This window comes from Montipora capricornis, chromosome 9, assembly GCF_036669925.1.
Source record: "Montipora capricornis isolate CH-2021 chromosome 9, ASM3666992v2, whole genome shotgun sequence".
NCBI classification, from domain to species: Eukaryota; Metazoa; Cnidaria; class Anthozoa; order Scleractinia; family Acroporidae; genus Montipora; species Montipora capricornis.
The window spans coordinates 15,241,887-15,264,386 of record NC_090891.1 but is presented as its reverse complement, the minus strand read 5'-3'; the positions used below and the strand labels follow the sequence as shown (position 1 = coordinate 15,264,386).

At 40.6% G+C, this 22,500-nt stretch overlaps 1 protein-coding gene across 2 annotated transcripts in view; it reads left to right on the top strand.

The window, feature by feature from the left end:
- The window catches only part of LOC138015036 (uncharacterized), a 234,725-nt gene that overhangs the window by 108,656 nt on the left and 103,569 nt on the right, over positions 1–22,500 (top strand). The window contains exons 22-29 of one of the 2 annotated variants that reach the window (XM_068861935.1): positions 3,798–3,875; positions 4,749–4,886; positions 11,346–11,596; positions 11,671–11,770; positions 12,364–12,453; positions 16,924–17,165; positions 17,431–17,530; positions 18,124–18,482. In XM_068861935.1, coding sequence (XP_068718036.1) covers positions 3,798–3,875; positions 4,749–4,886; positions 11,346–11,596; positions 11,671–11,770; positions 12,364–12,453; positions 16,924–17,165; positions 17,431–17,530; positions 18,124–18,482 — 1,358 coding nt within the window. The remainder of the gene's footprint in view (positions 1–3,797; positions 3,876–4,748; positions 4,887–11,345; positions 11,597–11,670; positions 11,771–12,363; positions 12,454–16,923; positions 17,166–17,430; positions 17,531–18,123; positions 18,483–22,500) is intronic. The other variant, XM_068861936.1, reaches the window with a different exon arrangement.

The following is a 22,500-nucleotide window of genomic DNA, read 5'->3' as shown; positions in this document are numbered from 1 at the left end:
AATTGTTCACTTTCTGCTGTGGGATCGATTGTTCGATAATTAGCTCGTTTAAAATATGCTCTTCCCGAGAGGCTCCAGTGCACTCTCGCTATGGCCAACTGAAGACATTACCGTAACGGTGTTTACGGTCTTCTTGTCGTTTAGCAATCCTGATGTTTCCAACATCTTCCTCTTCCAGGACATATTTATTCGCGAAGCATAACTCCTGATACTGCTTTCACTTCTGTGACCGGTCAGTGCCATGATATGACAGGCTTCATATCCAAACTCGTCAAGTATTGTGACCACATTGGCTCTGATTGAGTGATTCGTATATGTTGCAGTTAATTTTTATTTTCAACTAGTTAGTGTTTTTTTAACTAAGTGATTTTATTTTCAACTAGTTAGTTTTTTTCTAAGTAAGTGATTTTATTTTTAACAAGGTTTTATTTTTTTAACTAGGTAATTTTTCAAAAACTGGGTAAACTTTTTCTCTCTGGTGCTATTAAAGGCTAACAAATTTTAGTGATTAGGGTCAAATGCTCAGCTGAGTGATTTGGGTTACTGAGCCCTTATTTTGAATGATTAGCTTTCATGTTAGGTTAGGGACACTGCCCGCATTTTAGGAATTAGGGTTAAGCTTTCAATTTAGTGATTAGGGTTATGCACTACCCCCTTTATCCTACAAGTGAATGAATGCTTTACTTCCAATATTCTTAACCCAATGACCAAGACAACGGTTCAGATAATTGATTACTCCAATCACTACAATATATGCCAATCCCTTGCATAGAATGCAGTGTCTCGCACTTGCACACTGACTGCATACTAATCCTAACTCAGTTATGGGAAGCTAACTATTTTAAAATGGCTGCTTAGACTTAAATACTGCTTATCAACGCCAATCAAAATGGGTACTTAGACTTAAATACTGTTTAATATCAGCAATATTTGTAGACAGTCTGCAGTTGTCATACACCTCCTAGAATGCTAACTGTTTCAAATAAGACAGATTGTAAAGAAGCTGTGGTGCTGTGTCGGTCGGAAAGTGAAGGAAAGGAAAGGGTTTATCGTGTGAGTTGATATGGTAAATTGACCACTGTGAAGAAATTTGAAAGCTGGCATTTTGATGGTTAACAGATGTAATCTAGTGGGAGAAATAAGTGATTGGAGTTTTCCAAACTTGGTCACTACTCGAACAGAATGTTTTTTCGATATCAGCTACTTTTCCTAAAAGCAACTACTGTTGGGGTACAATGGTGACCTTTTACCATTCAGTCGATCTCTATCAAAGATAGGAATGTTGAAGCTGCCATTAGTTAGTGGGCACTTTCTAAGCATGGAATAAGCACATTTTAATACTTGTGTTTGCAACTTGCACACTTGTGTCCTCTGTGAGAAAGTCGACTGTGTACTTGGTACAAGATCTGAAACAATTCCCGTTTTGAAGCTACTTTCTTGATGTTTACCGTTGCTGTAAGCCCATTTCTTTTGAGTTATCATCTGACGTTCCCAGTTTGTTAATTGTTTCTGCTCAGATCGATCTTCGTTTCCTGAAAGGCCGAGTTTCTTCTCTGTTTTTCTTTCAAAAAATGTTTGGCCTTCCTGTAAAAATCATCTTTTGAATCTTTTGTATTTCTCCATAGAAATCGATTTCATTTACGTCATTGCATTGGCGTGACTCCTCCATTTTATCTGTGCTACAAGATTTACAACATGTGCATGGCTCTAGTGTCCAAATGTGAATAAATCAAAGTTTGGACCGAGAGTGGCCTGGGATGAATAATAAAATATTTAGTCATAAATTATGATGAGAGGTTTGCTTGAGTTGTTTGTGTGGTCAAGTGGATAAGAGAGTAGACAGCAGATCCAGAGATAGGGGTTCAAGTTCAAGTTCGGGTGAGTAAAAAGAAAAGTCTTGACAGGTATGAATTGTCTGTGAGAAGTGCCGTTGAGGGGGTCGGCATAAGGGATATTCAAGGGTGGAGGTAACTGGAAGCTAAGGCACAGTGGGGGAAGGTGGGGAAGGTGCGGGAAGGGAAGGTGGGGGACGGGTAGAACAAGTAGAACGGAGAAGAGCAGAGTTTCGTTCTTTTTTCATACCCCTAAAAAACCAAGCCCCTGTTTTTTAACTATACCCCTAGAAAAGAAAAATCCTTATTTAGACAGTTGATTAAAAAAACCTAGTTAAAAAAAAATTAACTGCAACATATACACCAACGAGAGCTTTGCCTCGACAGACAACTTCTTCATCTTGCCACAGAGAATGCGTTGACCAACAACCATGTTGTCGTACCAAAACTTGTTCTTCTGGTTGACACGAGAGACATTTTTCCAAATGACATGACTGGACAAAAAGGCCCGCCAGTTTTACACATTGTTTGGGATTCTTGGGCTTCGCCGTTTTCCTGCCGATTTTTTGTCAATTCATCTTTCACTTTGCTTACAAATCTTACATCAGACAAGTCGGTACACATGGAAAAAAATCTTTCTTCTTCAGTTCTCTCAAGTTCTTGCGTCCTCTTTTACGGAAGAAAAGCATGGTTTCAAGGAAAACTTTGTTCTGGAGTTTTTTCCGGCTGGGTTAAACTAAACAGACCCACTTTCCTACAGTTTTTTGGTGTCATGTTTGTTTATCGGTGGTTTGTGTTGTGTGTGAGCTTTTCCTTCCCGTTTAACCTCTGAGATTTCCGCTTGATAAACTGTGTTGGCTTTAGAAAACTCAGGGTCTTTGATGATATCAAGTTTGTGTGAATAACAGCTGAAGGCCAAAGCGTATCCTGACAAGTGAAGCTTTGGTGCAGAGCTCGCCATTCTTCTTTTCTGGCTTCAGCATAAAATATCCTCAGAACATTCACCAACTTGTCCTTCAATGACACAAGTGACTCTTTGTATAACTCTCTTTCCTTGAGATAATCTCGAAAGACGTTGAGTGCAATTATTGCTGCTTTCTTAGTATTCTCACTGCACTGTCAGTTTGATCAACTAAAGATGTCAAATCAGTCTCTGACAGCTGATGGAACCCATCTGCCATTTTCACATAAGGGCAGTCACAATTACGCCTGAGCAGAATATTATTTGCAGAAAAACACTTATTTATAGGCAGTTATTTGCAGGTCACGTGGTGGGCTCTCGGCCAATGAGTGTGAGTGTTTGTGATGCTTGTAATGCTTTAAAATCTGGAAAAAATATATTAAAATACAAAAAAACCTCTTACCAATCATACAATAAAAGTCTTGGTACTATAGTTGACGAATGCGTAGATAATTTTAGCCGTTGAGATAATTTAACATTATCGAAACACGAGAAAATTATATGAAAGAAACCCTTAGCAGACGATAGACAGTCAATTCTTTTAATTATTCAGGGATGGCTTTGATGTTTATCATTCATAAATAATGAAAAACTAAATATTTTAAGCAAGAGCCGATACAACGTAGATTTGATTTTAGTGATGTACTATATTTCGGCTGGCCAAACCAGCCTTCTTCAGGTACCTAAAGAAGGCTGGTTTGGCCAGCCGAAATATAGTACATCACTAAAATCAAATCTACGTTGTATCGGCTCTTGCTTAAAATATTTAGTTTCTCAACTTGAAATAACGCCGATCAGATCAAGCCACTGATCCAACGTACACCGACAGGAAAATTGTCCACGGTTGCTTGCTTCGAAACTCTGGAACATAAATAATGAAGTGTTTTTATGGAAAGTGTCTTATGCACTGCCTATTATCATTATTGTTTTGCCCGGTGCAGTGTCATGAAAGGGAACATTATCGCAAGAAGGTTTATCAATGCCCTACTTTTCCAATCTGACAGGATCAACACAATGCCCTCTGAACAACCTTAACTGCAAAGAAACAATCACTAAGGCAAATTGCAACAAAGGCTTTAAAGGTAAATGAATGGCGGTGGAGTGCCAGCCTTAAAGTGCCTATAACCCCAAATCCTTTTTTTCTTTTTTTTTTTTGCGTACATGGATCTTTGCATCATGCTGAGCAAAATGGCGCTATTTTGTTTTGTTTTTGATAAAAAGTAGAATAGGGCTAGGAATAGGCCTCTTCTGTTTCTTTTACATATGTGGCTTGATTGCTCGAGTTTGGCGAGCCTTCGACTTCTAACTCGTAATTTTCTATTTCGAGGACCTCAGAATCTGAACTGGAAACCAGATTGGAGTTGTTCGAGGTCATTTAATAAATGTCACTGCTCCTAACAAATGTCAGCCGAATAACAGCTCTTTTCAAGTGCTACACCTTTCCTTCTTGTTGTTGTCAGTCCTCTCCTTTTGCTTTGTTTGCCCTGTTGCTTATGTCTGGGTTTTATATCACTAGTCACCCGGTCGTGGGACAGAAAAACCGTATTTCAAAGTCATAGAAACTTCCAGTTTTAACCAAACACAACCCTTTTTTCTTTCAACTCGGAAAAAAAGCTTCTGGGGTTTATAGGCACTTTAACTTGTGGAAATAGAAACCATTGTCTTATTATCCAAGTATTTAATACAATGTTGCTCAACAACCATAATCACTGCAAACAACTTGTGTTTTCATATGGTATCAAAACGTTCCTGTGCTAGTTTGTGATCCTCACAGGATATTCTAGAAGAAATTTTAAAACGCTGCTAAGTTCATAGCCAAAAGATCCCAACATTTCCTTTTTCTGGTACTATTTGGAACAAAAATTATTACAGATACTTAAATGTCACGAATCAAGCACTGAATCTCAATCAATGTACTGTTTAGATGACTTTTATCTTTGATGTTTTCTGGTCAGGTCACTGTTCTTTTCAAAACGGTTTTTGTGGACTGAAGCACGATAACAGCATGGAATATCAATGGACTCTTCATTCTGGCACTACTCCATCGTCAGAAACAGGCCCAATATATGATCATACAACATATTCTAAAACAGGTGACTTTTTCCTCACTTGCTTCCTAAATTACCTAAAAATTGAGTTTGAGGTTGCTGTGGCCCCAAACTCAGAGTTCCCTATAATCATCGAAAAATCCCTTTAGGCGTCTCAACATCACTGTTACGCAGTGTTTAAAGAATACTTAGCTCTTATTAACCGAGCAGGAGGTCTGTATGGGAGAATCTTGACCGAGGTCGTGAGTACAGACAGAATGCAGTGAGGTCTGTACACACGACCGAGGTCAAGATTCTCCCATACAGACTGACTAAGCTCGGTTAATAAGATGTTTATTATATGGCAAACAAGAACCATTTAATTCGTTTAATGTAACTAGTTTGTACTAACTTACATTTTGCTTGCGAACGGCGATGAGTGGCGATGAGCGGAACTTAATTCTGTCAAAGTTCGCTCGTCATCCTCTCTTTTGTCATCATGCTGTTTTGCACTTCCATAAATAAATATTGGTAGAAGAAAATACTGAATATTTTTGCATTTGAGTTTGCATCTTTTCACTGCAAAACATTACCGGTCTAGATGCCGGTCTAGATGGGAAATCAAATTCGTGAACTTGGTACTTCCCAGTCCTTCTGAGACACAGCCATATAATAAAAGATATGACTTTAAGGCAAGGAGCTATGCAGACAGAAATGTGGAATATAAATCCTCATATCATCTGAACGTGCGGCTATTTTCACTGCATAATTAATTAGCGCATCGTGAAAGTGTCACCTAAAACTCCCAATCCGCTAGCGTTGGTTCCATACCAGCATGCATGATGCTTTGTGGCCTGATTGCCTCTAAAACCGGGATTTTCCTTCGATCACTGTCACTTTGCCGGTGTTCTGGGCCCAGAAGTGGGTTTTTGCTATTAGCGGTCAACCAACACCTGCACCCTCTTGTGGTATATTCTTCAACCTAACAGCAGAATTACCAGACCCTCCAGCTCCGGCCCCTGTTCTCGCTCCTGCACCTGTTCCCTCTCCAGCAGCAGCAGCAGTTGCGGATCCACCAGCTCCTGAAGTTGCACCCATTGCTGTGAAAGCCGGGGTAACTATAGTTTTTTTCTAGCCGTTCTCAACATTCTTTTGAGGCAAAGTTCACTTGTGTTGTTGGATACCACTAGCGGGCAAAGGCTTTTAACGTGTGTCACACGTAGTAGGTTACTCAATTGCCGATTAAGCAGAAGAACATTGCTGATTTCCCAGCGGTTTTGTCATCGCTAGCCGGCGAGGAACGAGTTTTGATACCGCAAGTTGGCGAGGAGCGAACTTTCATACCGCTAGTTATAAAGATCTGGTTGTGATACCGCTAGTTGGCGAGAGACGAATTGATACCGCTTGTTGGTGAGGAATGAGTTTTAATACCTCTAGTTAGCAAGGGACTAGTTTTGTTACCGCCAGTTGGTGAGGAGCAAACTCCCATACCGCCAGTTCATGTGGAACGAGATTTGATACCACCTGCTGGTGAGGAACTAGTTTTAATGCCACTAGTTGGCGAGGAACGAGTTTTAATACCGCTAGGTGGCGAGGAGTGAACTTTCATACCGCCAGTTGACGCGAAACGAGCTTTGCATGATACCACAAGTTGGTGAGGGACAAAGTTGTATGCTGTACCGCTAATTAGCAATTAGTGCATTTGGATACCTCCAGTTTGCGAGGAGCTAAATTGTTCATTTTTCTTAGAAATGCTCGCACTCGTTACCACTAGTAGGCGAAGGGCATTGTGCCTATCCTTTAGAATCTTTAGGAGGTTAATATGTAATATTCAGTAATTAGCAACTATTCGTTGACCAAGAATATGTTACCTTGTGTTTGCGAGCTAGTTGAACTACCACTTAATGGTAGAGGCTTGGCTGCCACCGTTAAGGCCAAGGCGTTTGTTTTTCTTTCCTATAATCCTTTGGAGTATTCTTGCAGTAGTAGTCATCACTTACTGTTTGCCATCTTGCCATGTCAATTGTGATGTCCAGGCATCTTTGTTTTCCGAATGTATCATGCCATTGGCGCTCATTAATGCGCTAGTTCTGCTTCAGTTACTCACGCATATCTCACATATTGTTAATATTACCCTGGGTTAAAGCGGGAATGTGTTTGTTTACAACTTCCTCGGTTTTTTCCATGGCACATTATGAAGTATTGATGTAAAATTCGAAGGATGAAAGTAGATGGGTACAACATGAGGAATACTCATAGCCTCTTTATGTGCATGTCAGAGGATAATAACCAGTTAAAGCTCCTGGAGGAGAAGATAAAAACACTCGAAAAGACCCTGGAGACCACAGCGAGCGCCCTCACGGCACTTAGATGCAATCTCAACCGCCCCATACAGGCGTTCAATCGATTTGAGGCGTTGGACCTTACCCAAGCCCTTGTGTGGTTAGCGCGTACAAAGGTGCAGCAATATGCAGCCACACTCGATGACATACGGGCGCGTTGGGATGTCCTCAATTCCCAAGAGAGAGAGAGATGTTGAACCTGATGCTGGGGTTGTTAGGAGACCCTATACGCGCCAAAATAGCAAAAGAGGCCACCTCAATCCTAAACAGTTCTTCCAACTGCTCCACGTAGCAGGGCTGGTTCTTTCTCCCCTACCCCCAAATTCAGTGCTTTAATTGTGGCCGTTTTGGACTCTACGCCAGGTTTTGCAGGGCCACTCAAAGCATGATGTGTGGAACCTGAGGGCATGTTGCTCAAAGCTGGTGGCGTGTTTCCCACTACTAATTTCGCCTAATACGATTTGGAAAGACGCTGAGCTGACTTGGAATGATAATAATGATAAATAAACAAAATCATTTATCCGTACATCACAGGTTGTCTTGTTCACTTCTATGGTTGTTTGCGGTACATTTTGCTTGTCCACATTAGTTTTTGGACCCTGGGGTTCCTTCTCAGCGTTCTACACCACTCTGGACCTCGTTCAGGGCTGGGGTCAACAAAGGTTGGGTTCCCTGTTTTAGTTTTTTAAGCTTTTGGTTTATTCCTCATTTTTTGTTCACTTGTAGGAAAATAACTATTCGTTCATCTTGCGTGTTACAGCCGCTGCTGGCACAAAACCTTTAGAACATACTCCACTGTATAGTACAACACAGGGCACCCAGCCTTTCGTTGGCCCCTTGGTATCAGCAGACATGGTGTTCTCTTGCCCCGAGCTAGGAATCGTTAGCAACCCGCGATTTCGTGACTCGAAATATTTCAGGGCTGGTACTATCCACTGCCACTCTCTCGTCTCGGAACATCTCTTGGCAGATTTTGATAATCGCAACAACGTGAATTTGTTAGAGATTATCCAGCATGGGGTCGGGATAGAACATTTTTCCCGCATTTCAAAGGGACATTCAAACAACAGTCGTATGACATGGCTTTGTCCTCACCTATTCTGTTTAAGTACTCTCCTTCATGTGCAGAGTTCTCGGATTTCATTGCCGATAAAATTGTTCAATGGGTCGAATCTGGGGCTGTCTCTATCTGAGGGGAAGTCAGCTGTCTCCCTCCACCACACCTAGTCCTTCCGCTTACCGTCAAACCGTCCAATTTCCGACTTTGTCAAGATGAACGTTTTTTTTAATCTGTGGATTAGAGATATCTTTTTCAAACTCGACCACTTGACCGACTTACCAAGATATGTACTCCCTGGCCATTTCCAAAGTAGCTTTGATGATAAGAATGGTTACCACCACGTCAAGCTCCACCCTTTCTCCGAGACGTATTTTGCATTTGAATGGGAAGGCTATTATTTCACGTTTAGTGTGTTGCCATTTGGTTGGAAAGCCAGTGCTTTTGTTTACATAGCCTTGGTCTGGCAGTTTCACAGGCTGCTCGTTCTTTGGGAGTCCCCATTTCTCAATACATCGATGACCGTCACGTGGGACAGTTATTCATACCCCCAACACACGTTGCATTTTCCCCTTCCCGGCAGAATACTGAAGCCGCGACATATATCATATGCTACCTCTTGACAGAACCGGATATTTCATTAATATTGAGAAATCTCAACATGTTCCTTCTACATCGGTACGTTTCTTGGGTTTTGCATGCGATTCCCTGTGGCAGATCCAGCATGGTAACTTTAAAAACTCTCCAGCGTTTCATAGGAAAGGCGGTTTCGTTGAGTTTAGTCATACCATCATGTAAGCTTTACGTGCGCGAAGTGTTTCCGGGCATTGTGCAAATGGCTCGCTCACCTAGGGGGTCTATCAAGATTAATGACAAACTAAGTTCAGAACTCCAGCACTGGCGTTGTATTGTGATGTGTCCAAGCGCTCTTGGGGCGGAGTTCTGTTCAAGGATGGGAGTGAGGTTCGATCAAGGGTCTACTGGCAAGATGCGTCAGTGGATATCAGCTACCTTGGGGCTAGAGCACTGCGCCATTCCCTCTGCACCTTTAAGGACCAGATACGCAATTCCAGGGTAGACGTGCACACTGATAACAGAACCCTGAAGGCTGCGATAGAAAACTACGGATGCAAGAACTCAGCGGTTAACGATCCAGTAAAGGAGATCCTAGTGTTAAGTCGCCTTTTCAATTTCACCATTGATATGCATTACATTCCTTCCCAAGATAACCTGGCAGATAGTCCATCACGAGAGTGCTCTGATCTGGACTGCACTCCTTCAGAGAAAGCCTTGAAGTTGGTGGAGAGCAGATTTGGGCCACATACCTTTGACCTCATGGCTTTGGACAGCAATTGCCAGCATGACTGTTCCGGTCACATGCTGCTTCATTATACTACTTGGCCTACGCCGGCATCTCAAGGGATCAATGTCTTCATGCACCCTTTTCCTACCGGGCATAATGTGTACGCTTTCCATTCTTTTGTGTTGATTGGTCCACTCCTGTGACGTTCGTCCACGGAAATTCTGGTGGGCCCTCCTTCAGTCCGTAGGGGTAGACAGCCTTTGCTTAGGCAAGAAAGGAGACCCATCTGTTCTGCTTTTCCTATCCAGTGGTACACATGGTTGGTCTCAAAGAAGCCTGGAATGGGATATGTGGGCTTTCTAGTGCATCTTTTAAACTCTGTTTATAGGTTTCGAAACCTTGGAAACTTGCGTGCTATTGTATCAGCTGCCTTTACCCCAATGATGTGGACGCCAATTTTTGTCAAGCTTGTGGGATGGCTACATGTGCTCCACCTCCTGCGACACCACCTTGCGATGTAGACAGGATACGTCACTGTCTCGTAGAGTTCAAGTCCTCGTTGGCAAAGCCATATCAGCACCAGAAGTCGGCTTTAGAGGAACATCTTGCTGACTTTCTGTCGTCCTTTTCCTCGTCCAAGGTCGTTTCATCTTGTACGGCGGATGACGTCATCAAATTTCTTATCTATAAAGACAAATCGGGGAAAACATAGTCCACTCGCCTTCTTGTCCTGGGATCCCGTGTGAGTGCCCTCCTCGTTTGGTGGCGGGTACAATACACTCATTACCTGGGAAACTCAGAGCCAAGGAGTACTTGAAATTCGTTAGAAACGAGCAGGCGAGTCTTGTGGTTCCCTTGTTTTTCATCAAGTTTTCGAAACTCATAGCTTATCTTAGAGATTTGATAGTAAACAGCCGGTCACTTTCCCAAGTAAACAAACATATACTCGCAGAGATGCCACATTTTTCGTTATCGATTTCTTTACGGAAGACAGAGCTTTAGGGTGTTTACTGGCAAATCAGGTTTTTAGGCCTAAAGATCGGGAAGGGTTTTTGCTTAAGCTCACTTTCATTAAGACTTTGCGAAAAAGGTTTCCCCGTTCTGTTGCCCTAATTCCTTTCCCCGAGTTTGATGTGTGCCCCGTCAGGTGGATAGAATATTATATCGCCATTTGCGACCTCCTTGATATATCTCTTTCTCCAGGATATTCCTTTAGGGCAACTACCCGCGGAAGAGACGTTGGCCCCGCTCCTTTCATAGGTTCTTCAGTAAATAACCGTCTGCATAAGCACCTTACAGGAGCTAAGCTTCATGGAGGTGAAACTCCACACAGTTTTGGGTGGGGTTATCCAATACCCTAAACGCTTTTGGGTTGTAGCCAAGAGGAGGTGACTCAGTTATATAGGATGGAAGACTGGGGATATGGCTGAGCACAACTCACGCATGTCAAGCACGGCTACCTCTCTCTCCATTTTAGAAAATATTCAGCCCAGTGCAACGAGCTTAGACAAGACACAAATCTCCCATCAGAGTAACTTACAACGGACTTTAAATATATAAGATAGTTTGACTTCGGCCTGCATTTGAATGTTAAGAGTCTGAGTACTGAAAGAGTAATTCATTAAAGGGTGTGATTCTGAGATTCTAGCTAATATTTTTCATTGATTCACCCTTGTCACAGCTGGGATAAATGGATATGTGCGGGGTCATGGGTAGGAGCGAAGACATCCCATACCTTAGTATAACACGATGTGGAAAAAGGAATGCAGTGAGGATAAATTACTAAGTGAAGTGTACCATATTTTTTGCATTTCTTTGAACAGGAGGGTATATATATATAGAAGCTTCTCAGCGTCAGTTTGGAGACCGAGCACGCCTAACAAGTGACTGGTTACATCAGAACAAATTGGTTTGCCTGCAGCTTTGGTATCACATGTTTGGTAAACACATAGGGCAATTGAATGTGTACATTGCCACCAATACTTCAGAGACACTGATTTGGAGTAAGGCAGGAAACCAGGGTGATCATTGGATGTTTGCACAAATTGATTTGACTGCAAAATACACTTTCAAGGTAAAAATGATTGATCATGGTCCTTTCAATTTCATACTTCAGTAACAAGGAGTGCACCTTTTTGTTTTTTCCAGTTTATTTTGGAAGGAGTAACCTTCAAAGGGAACATGGGAGATATAGCAGTGGATGACGTCACAGTCTTGGAGGAAGTTTGCCCTGTTATTTCATCACAGAGTAAGAATTTGAAGTCTGAGAAAGGCGTCCCCTAAAATTGGCAAAGGGGACAAAAACATAACTAACAAAATCATAAATCCGTTATTAGAACCTGTGCACCTGGGTTCCCTGATTTCTACTTACACCATCTCTGTTTTGTTAAGTTTCTTATGTCGAGAAATGAATGTGTTCCCATACAACAGCAAAATTTTTAGTCCTAATTGTTGAAGGATGCAAAAATAATCGTCAACATCGTCTGTGTATCAGTAAATTTGTAGCTACAAATCGTTTGGCAGTACGACATAGGAATTGCTGACGAAAAGGGTGCAGTCTATGTTAAGGAGCTGTGACGGAGATTCAACAGTGAGAATATGGATCCATGTCCTAGGGTGGGGTCTCAAGTATTTCTAAAACGGCCACGGTAACAGGCATGAGCAAAAACACTCATTCGCAGCTGTAAAGTCAAGACGTGAGGTCAAAACGCACATTGATCTTCAGTCCCTTCGTATTGAAATGAAACCATGTCCTTGAAGTGGAGCAATGAAATCATAATATTGATACACATATCACAGTTTGCTCTGAAAATGCTGTAATCATGTTACATTGATTGACAGAGAGTCCACACTGCTATTTTGACGAAGGAGTGTGTAGCTGGGAGGTGGGCAAATATTGGCAATGGACGAGGAGTTATACAAGAAAAACAGGTATTCATTAGCAGAATAAGCATCTTGTACTTTGTAAGAAACACCATAGGTTGTTTAAAAATCATCTTCAGCTATGACACGACCAGATCATCTTTCGCACTGGAGCAGCAAATCCTGCAGCCCTTTCTTTGTTTTCTCTACTCCAGATCCAGGTAAAAATCTATAGTTTCTCATTTAGCAGTACTACTTTGAGTGCACTAATATATATGGTTCTCGGGAGACTGCCCACTGCAAATACTAAGGAAAATAAGAAGAAAAGGAAAATAGTTGCAAAAATGCTTAAAACAACAAAACAGGCACAAACTCTAACTTTCGTACCACACCTGATTGTTTAAGTCCTTACATAAGCTCCATGCTACTGCAGTTTTCATAATTCTGCAGCGTAATCTTACTTTCAAGTGCTAGGCGCCAAACGACGCTTTGGCTTCCATGAATGAAATGTCCAAACATAGCCAGGAAGATCTACTCCACCTCCGGAAAGTGAATTGGAGTTTTTCCTACTTCACAGCTCGAATACCATTTTACTACGTCATTGTTCTAAGTCGTTATAAAGTCACCTGAGATAGCAAGCGGAAATCGAGCAGTCAATTGCATTCAGAGATGAAACAACCGGTAGTTAACAAAGCATTGTCCGTTGACAAAATTACAAAATGGCAAACTTTACACATAAATCATAAAGATGAGGACAAGCTCCTGCAAATGGAAGACACTAATGAAAACTCCTCTAGTAAATCGAAAGACGATGCTATGATGATGGTTTTAACTCGACTGAGTGAGAAAGTGAATTTCAATGAGCTAATCACTGAAATGGGTATACGAATCAGACAATGGACCTATACCGCCAAAAAAAGTGACTAGATAAATTCAAGACAATGTCTGAATCAGAAAACAGTGATAGTGACGACTTACTTACAGAAAAGGTTGCTCCAAACAGAAAAAGTGACACGACAGACCAAAAACCAGGATGGTTTACTTGATGAAATAGCTCAAGCCGAACCTTTTGCGCAGAAATTGCCCGACATGGCAACGAATGCTATTTACAGAAGCGCAGCGACGAATATAGAGAATATAGATTTTTCATTCCTCACATAGTGGAATACTTTACATGTAGGACCTCAACATTTAAAGCTGGGCAAATCTCCAAAAATATTGATTTCACATAAAGAAATACTTGAAACAGTCTGGCCTACGGATCGAGTTTTTCTCGGTACCGGTGCAAGTTACAAGTTACATGTAAGGCGGAGTTCATTCTTGTGGAAATCAATAGACTACTTCTGAAGAAGGTCATTAAACACTCAGTGCACGAGGATGGGAGATTTACTTCCTTGATATTTCAAAAAAGGATGGATCTTCCGCCTGATTCTGAACTTAAATTCTCTTAATAAGTATGTCAAATAACATAATTTTAACATAGACACAGCACGGTCAGCAGTTTAGATGATGAAACCAGGATGTTACATGCCATCCATACTATTCGGTCCATATAGATAATCAGGTCCAGAAATACTTAAAGTTTTCATGGAGAGATAACTTATACCAGTTTACATGCTTTCCTAAAGGTTTGGCATTTTGCCCACATAAATTTACCCATTTCCTTAAACATGTATATTCCACTCGTAGAAAAACAGGTCACCCCCTGGCTTATATTGATGATTCTTACCTTCAAGCTGCTGAATTTGATCGTTGCATGCATAACATATCTGACACAATTGAGCTGTTTAGTAGTCTTGGGTTTGTTATACATCCTGATAAATTAGTTCTCTAACCTACTCAGTATCTCGTCTTCTTGAGCTTCTTTGAGCTATGCGAATGTCTCTGACAGCTGATAAAGCAAACCATGTCAAAGCTGCATGCCAGCAACTTTTGGTGTTGCCTAACCCACCAATAAGAGATGTTGTCATGGTTTTGGGCCTCCTTACCTCTTGCTTTCCTGGGGTGATGTATGGGGCTTTGCACTATAGATGGCCTGAAATTAATAAAACTCAAGCCTTCTAAGATAATAAAGGGACTTTTAACAAACCCATGAGATTATTCCCAAAAGCAATTGAAAAGTAACAATGGTAAACTGAGAGTATTGAAACAGCTTATAATCTAGTGAGTCAAGGGTCAACAGAGCTAAATACGACTATCGATGCATCTAAAATTGGATAAAGATGCTCTTTGCATGGTATGCTCACATGGGAGTGTTGAAGTCATTTTCTGAACAAGATTCAGATAGGCATGTACAGGTTCAAGTACATAGCACTACTGCTGTGGCACGTATTAATCAAATGGTGACATGCGACTCACAAGACATCAACAGATTAGAGCTGGAAATTTGCCAATGGTGTATTCAGCACAATGTCTGGTAAACAGTATCTCATATTCCTGGTAGGGATAATACCATAGCTGATGAAGAGTATAGTGCCCTTGATACGGCGTGTGTAGCACTTTCTACAGTCATAATACACTTGAAGGATGTATATAATTTTGGCAGTCACCCTCTGGTAACACGGTATTCTTAAAGATGTACTTACGGCCAAACCATCACTCCCACGTTACAAGTCTGTTTGGGACGTTTCTGTGGTCATAAGACACCTTTAGACTCTTCACCCACAGAGAATCTAACTTTTAAGAATACTATGTTGATTGCTCTACTTTCTGGACAACAGTGGCAGACCGTTACCACTATGAACCTTTCAGACGACACGTGTGTGTTTTACGTTCATGAACGGCTTAAGACATCCCGACCTGGAAAGCACTTTAGATGTTTAGAACTTCAAGCTGACAACTAAGATAAACAGTTGTGTGTTTTTAAATTCCTTCATGACTAATTATTATTAAACAAACCCCACAACCCTGTTTCTATAGATACCGTTGGCAGATGGTTGAGGGCTGTTCTTGAAAAACCTGGTGTCGACACTTAGACGTTTAGAGCACACAGTACCAGGTCTTCCTCGGTTTCAGCGCAAAGAAGATGAAAATATCAATGAGCCCTAATTATAATAACAAAAATAACAACTTTATTTAAATGTCAATGAATTTAGCAAAAGAGCACTAATTGGGGACACTACCGAAATTAACTCAAATCAAGTTTGGTTTTTTTTGTCTATTCTGAACACAGCTAGATGGTCAAGTGCCAAAACCTTTGCAAAGTTTTGTGACTAGCTTGTTATTGCAGATGATTCTGCTATTTGCACTTGGAACACAATAAAAGTATTTTTTCTTGGACTGAACTCCAATTTTATTTGCATTACTATTTATGGTCATGGCCATTTGGTTTTAACTCTCAGGTGAATTCGTAGCGACTTAGACCAATGACGTAGTGAAAATTATATGAGGCTTACATGTAAGGTGAGGTTTAATCGTAATTCTGCAAGTTACTGGTCAGGAGCAAAGAAGTCACATGCCCACCCTTTGATGTGCTTTACACATCCTCCTACAGCCCTACCCATGCTATTAGTATTTTAGATGTGAGTGGCCGATTGCCTTCTCTTTTAAAACTGACTGCTCGATTTCCGTGCACTACCTCACTTGACCTTTTCACTTCTGATTAATAACTTGCAGAACTACAATTAAACTTCAGTGTACAGGTAAGCCTCGTTTAATTTTCGAATTATGATATTTCAATAAAAACATTCGTACAGCTTCCACCGCTTGCCATTGGCATTGAGTTCGAATATACGAATGTGCCAATGTACCGTGGGAACCAAAGAGGTTGATTAGTAGGTCATGTCACACATCAATTGATTTCGGCATCTGTGGTTTCTGGTCAACTGTCGGCTTGGCATTGGAGGTTTGATTTATGGAAGCCAAAACGCAGTTTCGCCATTGTACACAGAACTTACTTAACCCCAAAAAGGTCATGATGAGTGCTTTACAGATTATACGCTATGGGGCAAACCGCAGCTGTATTGCTGAAATCCACTGATGACACAGTCAATGATAGCCGGGCTCTTAATAGCTACGATGCTAAAAGGACTACATGTAGAAGGCAATACATTTTTAGCGATTTTGTGTCACAATGCAAGGAGAAAGACGACAACATCAATTGTAAACAGAAAAGCTCACTGACAACTTGCTCCATAACGTTGCTATTCCTGTGGTCAACTCAGCCATAAGTCGACAGAGTGTTGGTCCACGGACAGAAAGAAGAAAGGAAACAAGCAGAAGTGTTGTCATTGCAAGTCGAAGATGCATAACACAGGTGTATGTTGTAAGAAAGAAAGCAGTTTGTGACGTCAAATACAGGAACGACCCATGCCTCTGAAAGCTCGGTCGTGGGTCAAAATTGCCGCTATTTTTGCTGACTAATGTAACTTTTTGGCACACAAAAAGTGAGATTTCGAGGGGAAAATGGTAAAATATGCTTGCTGAAGGTGGAGATATTTAGCTGAGGAAAGGAAAATATTTCTGGTTAGGTGTACTTTATGTTGTGTCTTAACAGTTTTCTTTTTGCTTATTTATGTGTATATTTCTTCGTTATTCAAGGAGGCTACCTCAGCTTTATGCCAGACAGTAGTAATTCAAAAGGAACATTGGTGTCTCCTTTACTCAGAGGCAAAGATTGGAGATGTATGCGCTTTTGGTACAGGATAGATGAGGGCAATCAAGCAGAAATAAAAGTATCAGTGCAAAGCTTAAACAAAACAAAGCAGCTTTGGATGTCAGCACACAAAAGCACTCGGTGGAGCTTTGTGCAGCTGTCGGTCAACATAAGTGGAACTGGAAAGGTGAGGTACTAAAATATAAAATGGATACTGATTACAACAGTAAATTAAGGAATGGATAAAAAAAACGTGTACAAAAATGTATTGTATGGCGTGATGTGCCACAATCTTGATGGCCATATATGACATTTTGTGATGTGATGGGCTGAAATAATATCATAAGGTGTGATAAGATGTGGTATTATCATGTGATTGTTTGATGCCATCAAAAGTAAATTGTAAGCTGGCTAGGTTTCATTTAGTTGGACAAGTGTTATTTTCTTTTCAGATCGTCATTGAGGGCATGAGTTTAGCAACTTTGATTCATTTCGACAATGTGTCCTTTGGTGCAGAGTGCTGCAATGAAATACCCTGGGCTCCATATAAAGGTATTGTTTATCGACATGTTCCATAACAAAAATTGCTATTACAATTCAGCAATCATGCGTTCCCTAGTGTATTGGCTTTATTCGCGCTGCGGCCATATTGGCGATAGACAATAGCTTTCGTACCCACCTACCGTGGCTACTTTCAAAAAACATACTTGATTTTCTTCTTTCCTATACAGCATTAAATGCAAGTTTATAAGTACAACATTTAGTCTAGCCTAACCCTCTTTCTATCCACCAAACAATTTCACTATCTTTATCTACTTATTGTAGTCACTTGGTCTTTTTCCTTAAATCAAATACTTATATCACGATGATAACTCTCTGTGCAAGATTTTTTGGATCGTTGAGGTCTTTTTACCACTCGCTATTTTTAGTATTTTAATGCGTAGTTTAACTTTATGTTGTGATATGCGTAGAAAAAAACTGTAACATTGTTATTGTTGCTATTTCTCTGTAAATGTTTTTCTTTGTGTAAATCAGTGGTAATAGTGGTAAATAGGACCGTAAACCTAAGCGGTACTTACATCTAAGCATGGTGTTATACATTTATTCTGCACATCCACATGTGCTACCTATTACTTCTTCTATAGAATTTCTTCCGCCTTTCCTTCCGGGATGTCTGAGACCACTGGGAATGCAGGATGGACGAATTCCCGACTCATCAATAAAAGCATCATCCTACTACCGAAAACGATCAGCACCCTCACGAGGAAGGCTTCATCTTGCTATACCAGACTCGTCAATATCAGCAGGTGTTACAGGAGGCTGGTGTCAGAGTTACAGAAAGAATCAGTGGCTTCAAGTTGATCTAGGTTTCGTAGCTAGTGTCGGAAAGTTTGCCACACAAGGAAAACAAGAACACGATTTTTGGGTTACCAAATACTATCTTGGATACAGAATTGGTGCCAATGGTAGCTTTTCATTTTATCAACAGAATCGAACTGTCAAGGTAACGTTGAACATTCTAGCCCAACAGTTTAAAATGCATCAGTAAAATGGGTTTTACGCAACGTTGTAGAGAGTTGTGATTGCCACCTCACTGAATATGTACCACAGTATCCTGTGGGTCTATTACAATATTGCAGACTTCTGTCTCGTTAGGCCTACAGAGCTACAATCATGGACACAACATCGCCCAGAATGCTATTGTCTTGGGCGAAATCTACTTACAGAGCCCAGTTTTTCAATGCGCAGAATAATTATTGTATAGATAAAGATTTCGGAATTCCGACTGCACCCGTTAATGAATCGGTGACTGTCAATCAAAAGATCTAATGTGAAGTAGCAATAGCGCCCTAATTGAAAGGCGGCACACGCTCTTCACAAAGGGTTTTGTCAACAAAGTCGTGTGCAAGAACGTTCTCGTTCTTCTTCTTATTTTTTTTTTTGACATGTGACACTCGGAATGGTCTGAGTGCGGCAGCCAAATGTTTTTCCACAAAACATTCTTCTTTCTAAGCGTAGCCAAAGTGAAAGTGCCGTGCGCGAAAGACTTGCTTCTATTTCATTGTTGTCCTTTTTTATCGCTCGACCGGTAAAAGCAATTCATTAGATCAAGTCTTTTACGCGATCGGTTTCAGGGTAGTCTGCACGTTGGTCAAGAATTTTAAAGACAACAAAGGTCTTCTCTATTCGTAAGATGGTGGAGAAAATAAAATAAATGGCATTTCTGTTTGAAACCGAGCCAAGCCAAACAAAAAAGAAAAGGCAAGCGACGCTTAACATTGTTGTCCATTGTTTGTGTGAGATAATTATTCAAAATTCTATCCGTTTTAAATTGATCAAAACATATAAAAGGCCCACGCAGTTTAGAGTAATCAGTTGTTAAAAACCACTTGTGACTAATATGTCCAAGCGTGCGAGACACCAGCCGGCTTTTACGCATCATTATACGATGACATTTCTGATCGCGGCCTCAGTCATAGATACCAACCCAAGCAAAAGCCCGTTGTTATGGGTATTGCGTGCTATTGTTTTGGGAGGCGGAGTTTTGCATATTATTATTACTCGCGGGAGTTTCAAAATCAGTCAACCATTCTCCCGAACAGCCTCCGAAAGGCAAATTTGCAGAAGGTTGACGAGTGCGTTCAGAAAACCGCATTTCGATAGTACTTGTAGATGTCGTAAACCAGCGAAAATTTGCAGGAGCTTTCCTGACACCCGGTGCTAGCTTTTCCATATGCTGGCCGTAAACTTAAACGATCAGCTCGTCGGAATATTCCACTTAAAGTACAGCTTCCATACTACAAAGCTCCCAAAATACTCGATTTTCAAAGCAAATTTGATAATACTTGTAGAGACCTTAAAAAGCAAATTTTTGTTCAGAATCATTTATTGATCCTTCCTCTACAAATTACATATGCTGGTACTTGGCCAGGGGAATTAATATGTCCGTGAAACAGAAAAACGTACGCGCTGGTGCCCGCTTATTGGCCGTATTCTTTGTTTTCTCTAATCAATTTTGAATTTTAGCGCCGCCGCGCACAAAAAGTACCCGGATGTGTCGCGGCATTCTGGCTGATGAAAATGGTGACTTTCTCCAGCATAGAATATGGGGGTGGGGGCCACAAGAGCATTGTATTTCCCAAAGAGTACAATAGAATAATCGAATTAGGTGTGAAGTGAAGAGATGCATGCAACTTTCCCAAAAACTTTTGACCACGATTGTCTGAAAACGCGCCATAAACGCGATTTTCTACACATGGTTTCATTCCTTTAATAGAAACTCGAAGTGGCAACATTTTGACATTTCGACGTGTTTTGTTCAAGTTATTGCTGAAATCAGGCTCAAATAAGGGATATATTTTCTTTTGTAAGAGTGATGTTGAACTATCCAAGGATACCCATGTGTTCGCAACTGCTGATGCACCCTTGGTTCTCATAAAGATGGTGACATTGATCGTGCATGCAAATACTGAAATGATGAATGTCAAATTACCCCAGCTGAACACCTGTAGCTCATTCCTTGTGGCCCATGCTTTGCCACATTTATCTTGGTAAACAAGAATTGACAGCTGTGTGTAGGAGGATCAGGTTTCAGTCATAGTTAATGGCAAAGTTCTCCGCAACAGTGCTCCATATATTCGGACAAAATGTCGCTATTTTATTCGTCTTTGGGTTCAACTAAGTGCTTGGCAATAACCATTGTAATCCTAACCTTCTTCTTCATAAACTTTACGACAGTACTTTATCGAACGAATATAAGTCAGAACTTCATTACTCATTTAATCTTCAAGTTCCCGCAATTGAAGGAAGTACTGTTCAAAATGGAGGAATTTCTCTATTCCAGGGGAGAAATTCGTAGTTGCCTACTTTGCAGTATTAAATTCTATCCATAACCATTTAAGTAGTATCGACATTTACCACACTGGCCTCGAAACTTCCCATAACCTGGTGGAGTAGTGTGTCACGAGAACACCGTTTTGTATTGATTTATTTACACAAGACAATGAATTAAAAAGATGTAATTTTGTATGCTATATAAAATACACATGCAACATTTCTTGTTCGTTTTGATTACTTTGCTTCTTGTGATGGAGGAAGGAGATTTCAGTCAGCGGGACAAAAATACAAGCCAATTATCAAAGCAGCACTAAAGATTTATAACAAGAGAGAAAGGTAAGTTTGCGGTAGAGTTCGTGAGAAAATTGGACCTGGGAATGAAATTATGCTATCCGTTGCCTATTTGTACCAAAGGGGTAGGTGCAGAGATTCCAAGCAAACAAAGTGTTCTGAAGCAAGACCAAGATGATAAGGTCATGAGAGAAGTTTGCGATCAGAAAGCATGCTGTTTGCCAAAACGATTGGAAGGATGAGGTGGATAAAGGATGAGAGCCATCATTATCATTATCATTAATATATAGATTTAGTCAAGCCTAAAGGCAGAGTTCCGTGGTTATTTATTCATACTGCCTGTGGGGTTATTGAAAATAAAAGGTTTCGAATTGCCTACGTTTTGGTGTTTGCCTCTGGTTGCTGCTTAATTAAATCATTTTCTTTGCTTTCTTCTTCAGAAAAATTCATTGCCTAATTAGTGAATTCCACAGTAAATTTCATGCTAAAAAGAAATATTGCATGAATCACGAAGCGATGAGCGCAATATCGGTTTTTTGAGTGAAATTTACTTTGGAATTCACCAGTTTGGCATTGAATTTTTCTTGAACTGCATGAAAAAGAAAACCACTCTCATTGAGCGAATGGAAAAGGGAAAAAGCCATTTGAGAGTCAACTGTCAATAGCCAGCGAATATCAATCACGCTAAAATTAGAAACCACCAGGAAACTTTGTCAGTTCATGGTCAAAAACAGTTTTACTGATGTACTTTATTCCTATTTGTCTCTGAAAACGGGATCATTCACATTTTCCAGCTTGGCCTGGAACAAGAACTTGCAAAATACGGCAATGCAACCAAGAAAGGACCAAATTCAAAAATGATCCGCTCCAACACTAAAGTACTTTTAAAAAGCTTCTGAAAACAAAAGCTAGTAAACTTTCCCCTAAATTTAAAGAGAACTCATTGCGATTTCGTGCTTATAACATAAGGGCAAAATTTTCTTGTCACTGTCGCGGCAAACCGCACTTGTTCGCTTGCATTTTAGAGCAAACAAATCAAATCAACTTGAGAATAAAAATTCGAGTTTCATTCCTGAACAAAGGCAGGGATTGCGTTAACACAGAAATCGTGCATATTTACGCAAAAAATGCATCATCACAATTTTAATGCGTCCCAGGACGCAAAATGTTGACTTGAAGAACTCACTCCACTTACTTTGAATCTTGAATAGATTTTGTTGTTTGAGTGAAGTAAAAAAAGCTCCAACATAGCGACTTCACATCGTTGCTGCCATATTGGATTTAACTACGCAAAGGGCACTGGAGACGATTTACACATCCAGGAAACTTGAATGACTTCCCACCATGTTAGTTCGTTGTTTGATAGGTCAAGTGCTCACTATGAACTGTGAAAA